Source organism: Mus caroli, chromosome 1 (assembly GCF_900094665.2).
Source record: "Mus caroli chromosome 1, CAROLI_EIJ_v1.1, whole genome shotgun sequence".
In the NCBI taxonomy this organism is placed as follows: domain Eukaryota; kingdom Metazoa; phylum Chordata; class Mammalia; order Rodentia; family Muridae; genus Mus; species Mus caroli.
This window is the reverse complement of record NC_034570.1, coordinates 17,045,441-17,056,362: the sequence shown is the minus strand read 5'-3', so window position 1 is coordinate 17,056,362 and position 10,922 is coordinate 17,045,441. Positions and strand designations below refer to the sequence as shown.

At 39.1% G+C, this 10,922-nt stretch overlaps 1 protein-coding gene across 1 annotated transcript in view; it reads left to right on the top strand.

The window, feature by feature from the left end:
* Kcnq5 (potassium voltage-gated channel subfamily Q member 5) overlaps positions 1-10,922 on the top strand; it is a 596,471-nt gene that overhangs the window by 499,622 nt on the left and 85,927 nt on the right. The window contains exon 9 of the mRNA XM_021158603.2: positions 8,033-8,143. Within this exon, the coding sequence (XP_021014262.1) occupies positions 8,033-8,143 (111 nt within the window). The remainder of the gene's footprint in view (positions 1-8,032; positions 8,144-10,922) is intronic.

Below are 10,922 nucleotides of genomic sequence, written 5' to 3'. Positions count from 1 at the left end.
GAGGAGAGGAGAGGAGAGGAGAGGAGAGGAGAGGAGGAGAGGAGAGGAGAGGAGAGGGAATAATTGTATTACTGCTACTGCAGTGGAATTGTCCTTCTTCAAAGACCCCCTTTATGGAGAAATTATGCCATGCTGTTAAATACAGTCTATTTTTAACTTGTTCACATGAATGCATTAGTTAAAAAACTAGTATTGCTAGTTATGCATTCATAATTGTGCCACAGAACATTTGTTGATTTCTTCCCTGAAGGAAAGAGAGAGAGAGAAAAAAAAAGCCTCCTACTTTTATAATGGAATTAATCAACTTGAGAGAAAAATATCTCTAACCTAATCAGTGTGAAAACGTGACAATAGCAGCTTCCATTTTTGTTTATGTTGTGTTGTTTTTACTTTGTTTTGTTTTGTTGGTTTTTATTTGTTGCTTTTGTAGTTATCATCTAACTTATTACCAAGTCTGTGTGTGGCACATGTCTGTAGAAGCAGGCATTCACAGCCACATATATGTGGTTAGAAGACAGTTTTCAGGAGTGGGTTCTCTTCGTCCATTCTGTTGAGACTTGGTCGATTTTGTTCTCTCCACTGTGTACTCTAGACTAGCAGACTCATGAACTTCCAGGTGATTCTCCCATCTCAACCTTCATCATTCCATAGGGATGTTGGAATTACAAACCTGTATCAGTGCATCTGCCTTTTAAATTTAGCATCTTTGAATCAGACTCAAGTCATCAGATTTACACTGAAAGCTGTGTCATCCACTAAGCCATCTCACTAACCTGTGGTTTTTCTGAGACAGGGTCTTACTAGGTAACCCAGGCTAGCCTACAGCTCACAATCTTCCTACCTTAACCTCCTATGTACAAGGATTATAGACTAGTACCACCAGGCTGAACCCTCCCAAGCCAACTCCTCCTCTCTTTTCTCATACAATGCATCCCAACCACATCTTCCCTTCCACCTACTCCTCCATACCCCACACGTACCTCTCTTCTAACCTAGATCATAGCACTAAGTGCCTCCATAAAGAAATTAGAAAGTTCTCAATTCAGCAACTGAAAAGCATGTCTTAAAGCTCTAGACAAAAAAGCAGCAAGCGCACCAAAGAGGAGTAAACGGCAGGAAGTAATCAGGGAGGATCGGGGCTGAAATCAACCAATTAGAAACAAATAAAATGATACAAATAATCAACAAAACCAAGGACTGGTTCTTTGAAAAAATCAACAGGATAGATAAACCCTAAATAGTCTCATAAACTCCAAGGAAATAGAATCAGTCATTAAGAACTTCCCAAAACAACAACAACAAAAGCCAAGGGCCAGAAGGTTTTAGTGCAGAATTCTACCTGACCTTCAAACAAGAGCTAATACTAATACTCCTCAAACTATTCCACAAAATAGAGACAGAAGGAACACCACCTAATTCATTCTATGAAGCCACAGTTACGCTGATACCTAAACCACACAAAGACCCAACGAAGAAAGGGCACTTCAGACCAATTTTGCTTATGAATATTGATGCAAAAATACTCAATAAAATACTCCCAAACTAAAACCAAGAACACATTAAAACTACTATTCACCACGATCAAATAGGTTTCATCCCAGGGATGCAGGAACAGTTCAATATATGAAAAGTCAATCAATGCAATCCACTATATAAACAAATTCAAAGGAAATAAAACCACATGAGCATCTCAATATATGCTGAAAAAGCCTTTGACAAAATCTCATAATCCTTCTTGTTAAAAGTCCTGGAGAGATCAGAAATTCAACCTGCGTTCTTATAGAACTTAAGACCACAAGACCAGGAGTGGCATCACATATAAACAGACCAGATTCTCCCCTTAAGAAAATACTCTACAGGTTGACCTGCAGCCCATTCTTATACACGTATTTTCTCAACTGAGGCTTCCTCCACTCTGATAACTCTAGTTTGTGTCAAATTAATGTAAAACTAGCCAGCACACTGATAGTGCATGGTACAGAGAGATGAATGGTTTATGAAAATGGAAAATAATGTTTTCTAGAAGCTCAAAATGCAAAATGCTGAAATATTATTACTATAAAGTCAAGTGTGAACACACAACTCTGTTGAGGGGAAAATCCTACAAATCTAGGGATTTATAGTATTTAGATCATTTCATAAAACTGGAGTTCATGCTAAACATACACACACATGTAACTTGTGTGCAATAACCGATTTAGAGCACTTGTTTTTGCAGAGAACCTTGGTTTAATTCCCAGAATCTATATGGTAACTCATAACCTTCTGTAAATCCAGTTCCAGGGAATCTGATATCTTCTTCTGGTATCTGTAGACACCAGGCACACATATAATGCATATACATACATACATACATACATACATACATACATACATACAGGCAAAACAATTACATGTATAAAATAAATCTTTTTTAAAACATAACTTATAAAACATCAAAATTTGATGCATTATGGGTGAGGTTTATACAAAATATTATATATTTTGGTGAGGGTATCTGCAAAATATTATATAAAAATATGAAGTAGACTCCCTATTCTTCACAAGGAATGTTATGAAATGAGCGTACCTCTATGTGTTTTAGGGAGCAATAAAGTTTTATATACATTTTATAAATTATATGTGTGTGTATGTTTTATATATATATATATATATATATATATAATTTAGTTTTAAGATGATATGCTGTTATGAAACTTCTAAGTAGAAAACTAGCTGTCATAGAACTTTCTATTAAGAAGCCTTCTCTGAAACTTAGAAGATAGCTCAGAGAAAGGGTATTTGCCAATATGAGAAAGTCCCTGTATTTGTTCCACAGTTAAGGAAGAAAAGTCCTTAACTGTTGTGTGTATTATCATGCATTAATATAGTATTAGAAAATGATCTCCCACACAGAGAGTAACAGGGCTGCCTCATAAGACTCACTTTTCACTGACTATGCTGCACCAAAGTTCAACTCATTCCTTTATGTTTCGTATGCAAAGCAAAACTCTAATATATTATGATTCACTTTTAACATTGGATGAAATAGAAAAGAATAAAATGCTTTGACTCAGGAATTATCCAAAATGTCTTAGTACAAGCATAAGCCATTAAGTAACTACACATCAATGCTCTGTATCATCCTGGACCCACCCAGTAATCCCTGTCATCCACACCCACCCAGCCTGTGTGCAGCTCTGAGGCATCCTCATGACTCACCCGGGATGAGCAGAGACATTGGATTTGATTCCAGTTCCATTGCCACTGTGCTCAACCCTTACACCCTAATGTCCTATGCATATAAAGAGCCGACAAGGAATTATACAACTCAGGGGTTGATGGAGGTATCTGCAGAGGAGGAACTATGTCATTTATCTGATGTTGGATTCCTGTTCTACAGAGACTGGCATGGAAAAGAGGTGCCTTATTTATTGTTTCTGCCATAGCAGCACTCTACCGTTAGATTTAGTTTCTCCAAAAATCAATGCTCTTTCAAAGTCCAACTATCTCAAATCACTGTTAATTGTATAGTATAATTAAGAGTCACCAACTGCCCTTATGACTGAGAGTTGCTGAAATACTCTGTGTGTGACAGTGGTTGCAATATGGAAGATATGCAGCACAATAAACAAGTCATCTTACCTCACTAGACCGTCAGAATACAGCTGGGATCTTAGAGACATAGGAAGTCTTTCCAGAAAAGAAGTCAATTGTCCCTGCCACCCAGTTCAACTCTGAAGTCCAATTGCAACTTCCTTACAGCCTCTGACAATCCCCTATGCAGCCAATCTCGGATCTCCAAAATAAGCTCTAGGATTCTCTCTAAATACACTGAAAACTGGTATCTATAGGGCCTCCATTTCTATGACACTGAACCTACATGAAATGAATCATTTCTGTGCCCAGACAAAGATGGGAGGTCTCTAGACGGCAGAAATGTTTCATGGTTTATCATAAGCCTAGGATGGGAAGCATCAAGAGGGCTTCTATCTCTTGGCGCCTGTGTAAACAGTGAGCTGGCTACCCCAGCATGAACTTTCCACAACCAAGAAGTATACTAGTTATAGTTCACTTGTCTGTAACTGAACAAGCTAAAGGGATGAAGGATTTGACTCATGGTTTTGGGACATTCATCCCTAAGCATCAAACCAAAAACTTCCTGAGTTTCTTTGAATTGAGAGAGGAATAATTTATTGAGAAATGAGATTTGGCTACTAGTTCCACCAGGTTCTGTCGATGTGGTTATTTTAGAAGCCCAAATCACAGGGCAGACGGGTAACCCTACTCTTCACCAAAATCCAAGGGAAGTTGAGCCAATTTCCCTGAACCTACAATATTCTGTTTCTATGTTACTACCATTCCTGGGAGAGAAAAAAATTTACCAGTATAAAACATAATATAGTCACTTTGCTGTGTCCCATTCTACAGATTTAGATGCAGTGCATTGAATTCTACTCTCTAAGAACCTGAACTATAACTTTGTGTTACAGAAACACAATGCAACCATGAAATGTCACATTTTCCTCCATAGCAAAGCCAGGCAATGTTCCTTCAGTGGGCTATTATCAATAAATTATTGCAAAAAGATTAAGCGATTTGGCAGAAAAACAATGGTTGCTTAAAATACAATAAAATTAAAACAAAACTTTGGTTTTGGTAGTATTGAGAAGTATATTTGAGAGTCTCATACTGATGTTGTTGCAGTTAGACTCCATTGACTACTGGTGTCAGCATACTTTCCCTCTCTGCAGCCCTGGATGAGCTCTTCCACCCACAGGCCTCTTGCTGACTTGCACCTGATGCCCTCCCACTGTCCCAAGCATTTTCCCCTCCCCTAGGCCTCTGGTTTCCCTCAAAAGTCTCCAACTTTTTCTGGGTGATTAGCAACATTGTCAACACCTTCCCCATTCCCATCCCCATTCATACTGTGCCTACATTATCTCCCACAGGAAAGTTTGTTCATCCTGCCAAGGCTAACACCTGCAAGATATGTTCTTCATTCCATTTTCTTCTGCCTCTTTGGATGTCCTACCCCATCATAAAGCCATTATCCTTTCCCTTTTCAGCTTCACCCTTCGTAAACCATGTACAAGCCCATCATCGGAAGCCTTTCCTACAGCTAGGGGTTTATAGGAGTTTCTGTCCCATATTTCTCAATTTCTTGCCAATAATCTTGAAAGGGTCCTTTAATTATTTTCTAAAAACTGAGTTCTCCATTATTGGTACCAAGCACCATGCTAGATGTTGGGAAGATAATAAAATACAGGTCATCTTTATTCCTTTTGGGATGGATCCAGTACTTGTTATAAATGCTGTCACATTACTAGAACTTGTTACAAGTGCTATCATAAAACAAGGAGCACAGATGGTCTTGGTGTGTCTCTGTAATTTCATCACTTGGGACATAAAAGCAGAAAGATTGCAAATTTGAAGATAGCTGGATAACTATGGAAAAGACCCTGTCACAGAATGAAGGAAAGAAGAAGATAAAGTAAGTAGAAGAAAATAAAGAATTGAGGAAGGAAAGACAGAAGGAAGGAAGGAAGGAAGGAAGGAAGGAAGGAAGGAAGGAAGGAAGGAAGGAAGGAAGGCAGTAATTAGCTATGGATATATACAGTAACAAGAGACTATTGCAGACAAAATAGAGAAACCTTCCTCCATGAAAGAATAGTTGAGAGATCTAAAAGTTAGTAAGGAGCCCTGGGAAGATTTGGTAAAGAAGAATTTCACTGATGGGACAACCATGATTTTCCGTGGTTTGGGAAATCAAATAGAAAACCATTGAAACATTTTTTTCTTAGAAGGGAATGAGAAAATGCCATTCCTTTTAGATCTATAGAGAAAGAACCAGAGGAAAGGCAAACATAAGCAGGTACAACATAAACTCATGCAAACTTGGCTTGCCAGGTGGCCAACGTGATAGCAGGTGGGATTTCTAACATCTTACACAGAATCAATGGGATTTGCTGATAGGTCCAATGAAGGGAGAGATAAGGAGGAAAAACTGGGATGAGCCTAAGGCTTCTGCTTTGAGCAACTGAGTGGATAATGGGGTTCATGAGTACAATAAGAGGGAATACACCAGGGGTTTCACATGGAACATTGGAGAAGAGGGCATAGTAAGACTGCAAGAGCCAGAGAAACAAGGAGTTTGCTGTGAGATTGTGTAACCTATGAATGTTGGGAGCTACACCCATAAACTCTCCCCAACATGGCCACCTAAACAGGAGCTGAACAAGAACAAGAATAGATAGCCAACATGGTAAGAGAAAGCCCAGGAGGTGTCAATCCCATAGAAAGAACTACAGGAAACTAAGGAATGCTGAGTCAGGAGAAATTAAATTCCACAGGGAAGAGCACACAATTGGTTATCCAGTACCAAATGGTCAGCCCTAGAAACAAACAAGTAACTTTATACAGACTGAGCAATACTTAAGAGTTTGTATGTGTGTGTGCGTACATGAGCATATAAACATATGTATATAGTAAAAATTAATATAAAGATGGCTATATGTTTCAAAAAGAACAAGGAAAAGTTTGTAGGAGAGTTTGGAGGGAGAAACGGGAAGGGGAAATGATGTTATCGTGTTATTATAATCTCAAAACTAAAAGAAAGAATTTTGAAAAGGAAAACAACTATGGTATTTGTCTTTCCATGCCCAGCTTATTTCAAATAAACTCATTATATCCAGAAAATTGTTGGAGTGATGGTTCAATGGGTAAGAGAGTTTGTTGCTCTTCCAGAGGGAGAGCATCCATATCAGGTGATTCATAACCACCCAGGACTCCAGCTTGGAAGGGAACCATAGCCTCTGACCTGTGTTGGGGCTGTATTTACTAGCATATATCTAAACATGTGCACACACACACACACACACACACACACACCTAATTGAAATAGAATCCTTTTTTATTATTTAAAAATTAGGAATCCATCACTGGAAAGAGAGGCCCATTGGACACGCAAACTTTATATGCCCCAGTACATGGGAATGCCAGGGCCAAAAGAATGGGAATGGGTGGGTAGGAAGGGGAGAAGTATGGGGGACTTTTGGGATAGCATTGGAAATGTAATTGAGGAAAATACATAATAAAAAAATATTAAAAATTAAAAAAAGAAAAAAATTAGGAATGCATGCCAGTCCAATGAAATTGTTCAGCCAGTAAAATCACTTGCCACCAAGTACAACAATATGTTTGACTCCAGTGACCTGTGTGATGGAAGGAGAAAACCAACTTCAGCAAGTTATCTCCTGACCTCTGCTTGCATGAGATACCCATTCCTACCCACCTGCTCACACACATTTAAAAATAAATATTTTTAAACTTATTTAAAAAAAAAAGATAGTATGGGAAATCATGTCCAGAACAATTGGGCAAGAAAAGAAATAAGAGGCATTCAAACCAGGAAGGAAGAATTAAAAGACTTATTGTTTGCTGATGACACAATATTTTGACTGAAAATCTACATATTATACACATTCATACACACACACACTCATACAAGACATGCACACACACACACACACACACACCATTAAAATTCCTTTATGCCTCTCTTCCTGTTTTAGTTGGATGCCTATATCATGCCTCCCTTACTGTCATAATTATCTCAGGACAAGAACTATATTCCTATCCTTTTTGTTCCACTGCAAATCATAAAATGTATATTGAATGCTTAAGGCTTTAAGAAAATAATAAACAGTCTTATTAAATAAATCATCGATTGGGGCATTAACTTATAAACCCCCAGAGCTATCTCTTCCATATCAGGGAAGATAATCTTCTTACCCCAGTAACTTGCCTTTGAATACACATGGACAAACTGGAGACTGTATTAAAAGGGAGGACAAAATATGCAGGTTATTCCTTCCCTTAAACAAAGAGAAGTGCTGTTATGCGTCATGGAAAATTAAAGTGCAGGAAGAGAATGTGCCAGCAAGACTTCTTGCATCATGATTTAGTGGAGGTACTGTTTTGTCTCCCGTTCCTAGGTCCTAACTTCCTTCTCAAGTACTTAAGCTGGATGTTCTGTTGACTTTGTTTCCAGATCACACTGACAACCATTGGCTATGGAGACAAAACACCCCTAACGTGGCTGGGAAGACTGCTCTCTGCAGGCTTCGCACTCCTTGGCATTTCTTTCTTTGCACTTCCTGCTGTGAGTATCCTCTCAACAACAAAGCTGCTTCAACTGGGTTCTCACACATTAGTGTTCTGAGGAACGAATCTATTTCATTGACCAACACTATTATTCTAATAAATGTTGCTTTCGTTCTAAGTGCATCTAGGTAGATGATGTATAAAATAGTATCCTGAATCTCCAATACTGGCTAGATCTGTATAAACAAATAATTCAGATTGTTTTCATCAACATGCCACTGATCCATCTTAAATGTTTATAAAGATTTAAAGATAGCTTCATTTAAACTAATTACTGCAATTTGGTTTATAATGTACACAAGTGGAAAGACAGATGTTCACAGGAGTTCTTTCTTCTTCCCAAACACTTGAATGAGAAGCATAAGAGTTGTAAATGTGTCAGATGATTTATACAAGTGTCACAGCCATTGATTCTTTTTTTCTTTATGAGCAGTTTCTGCATTTTATCAGAATGAAGAACACATTTATCTCCCTCTGGGCTCCTGATTAGTTTCTCTTCAAAGGACGAGGCTTGACTTTCTGGTCATTTTAGCCTCTTGTTTCTTTAAAGGCAGTTGGACATGACGTTACCATTTGCCTCTTCCCTCCGGACATCATTTTTTTGGCCTCTCCATCTGAGGTGGAGCTGGGCATCAGGGAGGCGACAGTAAGAACTGAGGGTCAGCCACAACAGGTGTGCAGAAGAAAAATAATCTCCTCCTTTTCCAGGCAGCAGGCATCCCATGTGCCACCTCTGGCAAACTGAAACCTGAGAGCACATGCCAGAGAAAGCTGAGTGCACTGAGGTCAGATGGGGATATTCAGTACCACAGACATTAGATCACAGTTCTTGTCCTTTGACAGTAAATGACCTCAGAGGACACTCCTGCCCTTCCCACACTCAGGTTCCAACTTTCCACTGGCCAGCTGGTTCAGGCCCATACCACTCAAAACCGTGGCAGGAGACTGTACAGACTATGTACATACCAGGATATTATGCCTCAATTTGACTTCCATTTCTTCCTAACTGTGTAACGATATTAGTGTGCTAGGACCACTTTGACTAGGTATCACAGCCTTGGGGGACTCAACAATAGAAATTAGTCTCATGGCTCTTAGAGTCTAGATATTGACATCCAGGAATTACCAGAGCAAGTTCTCTCTAAGAGCTCTAAGAGGGAGCGCGCTGTCTGAGCCTCCATTCTTGAGGTGCTGAAAGAGGGCCATTCCTTTATATGTCCTGACAATATTTATATCCAGATTTATTTATCTTATAAGGACATCATTTGTATGATTAGGTCCCCTTCTGATGACCTCATCCTAACTTGATTACCCCTGGTGAGGACCCTCCCTGTATTCAGATAACTCACATTCTGAAGTACAAGTCGCATATGAATTTGGGGAGACACAATTCAGATCAGTGATTTTTTTATTATATTTCTTCATTAAAATAGTGAAAGAAGACTTACGATAAGGACTGGTTGAGTCCAGATAAGTACTAGAGTGAGTAATATGGTAATATAAATCAAGTGATTACTGTGAGGAAAACTAAAAAAACTCTCCCTAATTTATAAGAATATAAAAATATATGTTTCCAGATCCAAAATGGTAATATAAGGCAGACAGGGAAGAATCTCCCATGTCAAAAGTAAATTCTTTTGGTTGCTTTTTTGTTTTAAGACAGGGGTTGTCTGTGTAATCCTGGCTGTCTTGACAAGGCTACAGAGCCACTACATCCAGCCCAAAGTCAGCTTTTATGGTTGTCTCAGCAACTTGGAAAAGAACAGAGAAAGACTCAATCATCAGATTCCCCAAAGAAAAAGACATCTTTGGAAACAGTAAAATTCAGTCTTGAGTTTCTTCCTCCTCCCCCCCACCCCCAGAAAGCAGTATCACAAAATACCTGCTGTTTTAAGTTTATGTTTACTCTGAGGTCACTGAGATGAATCGACTGTTAAAATATACAGTAGAGGCCAGCAGAAAAGGCACTGCACAGTAGCAGCAAGGGCAGGAAATGAAATTCTGCAATAAGCAAGCAGAGATAATTGTTCAAATATGTGAAGACTCAGGGTCAGTTAGATAAATTGTCAGGATCCCACAGTACAAGGCAAGGATCCTGAAATGAAACTCTGAGTCATTACAGGGAAGTTAAACTATGTTGTTGCGTTAGGTTACAGGTCAGAGACTAAGTAGTCATTCGTGCAAATGTTTCCAATAAAGTGATTGCCATTTTATATACAAATTAAATTAACCTATGTAAAAAATCCATAAAATATGCTTGTGCTAATCATACCATTTCCTAACAATGCCAAGGGAAGAGGCCTCTCCTGTGCATTTTTTACTGTGATCTCACTTTAGGTGCTGAGCTGTCATTTTGTCCTCTGCATCTGCCAGCCAGCAGCAGCACTGCCTGATTGAAATTTTGGAGAATGTGCCAGCATTTTGCTGGGAGAGTATCTTAGGGTTACTCTTGCTGTGATGGAACACCATGACCAAAAGCAACTTGGGGAGCAAAGGGTTTATTTCATTCACAATTCTTTGTTCATCCTCAAAATCAGTGGAGGGCAGGAACTCAATCAAGGCAGGAACCTAGAGGCAGGAGTTGATGCATGGGCTGTGAAGGGATGCTGCTTACTTGCTTGCTCCCTCTGACTTGCTCACTCTGCCTTCTTACTGTACCTGGGACTACTAGCCAGGGAATAGCACCACCTATAATGTGCTGGGACCTCCGCATCAATCACTAATTAAGAAAATGCAAAGAAAAGCACCAGGGCAGCTGGGGCGCAGGGTCTGCTGAC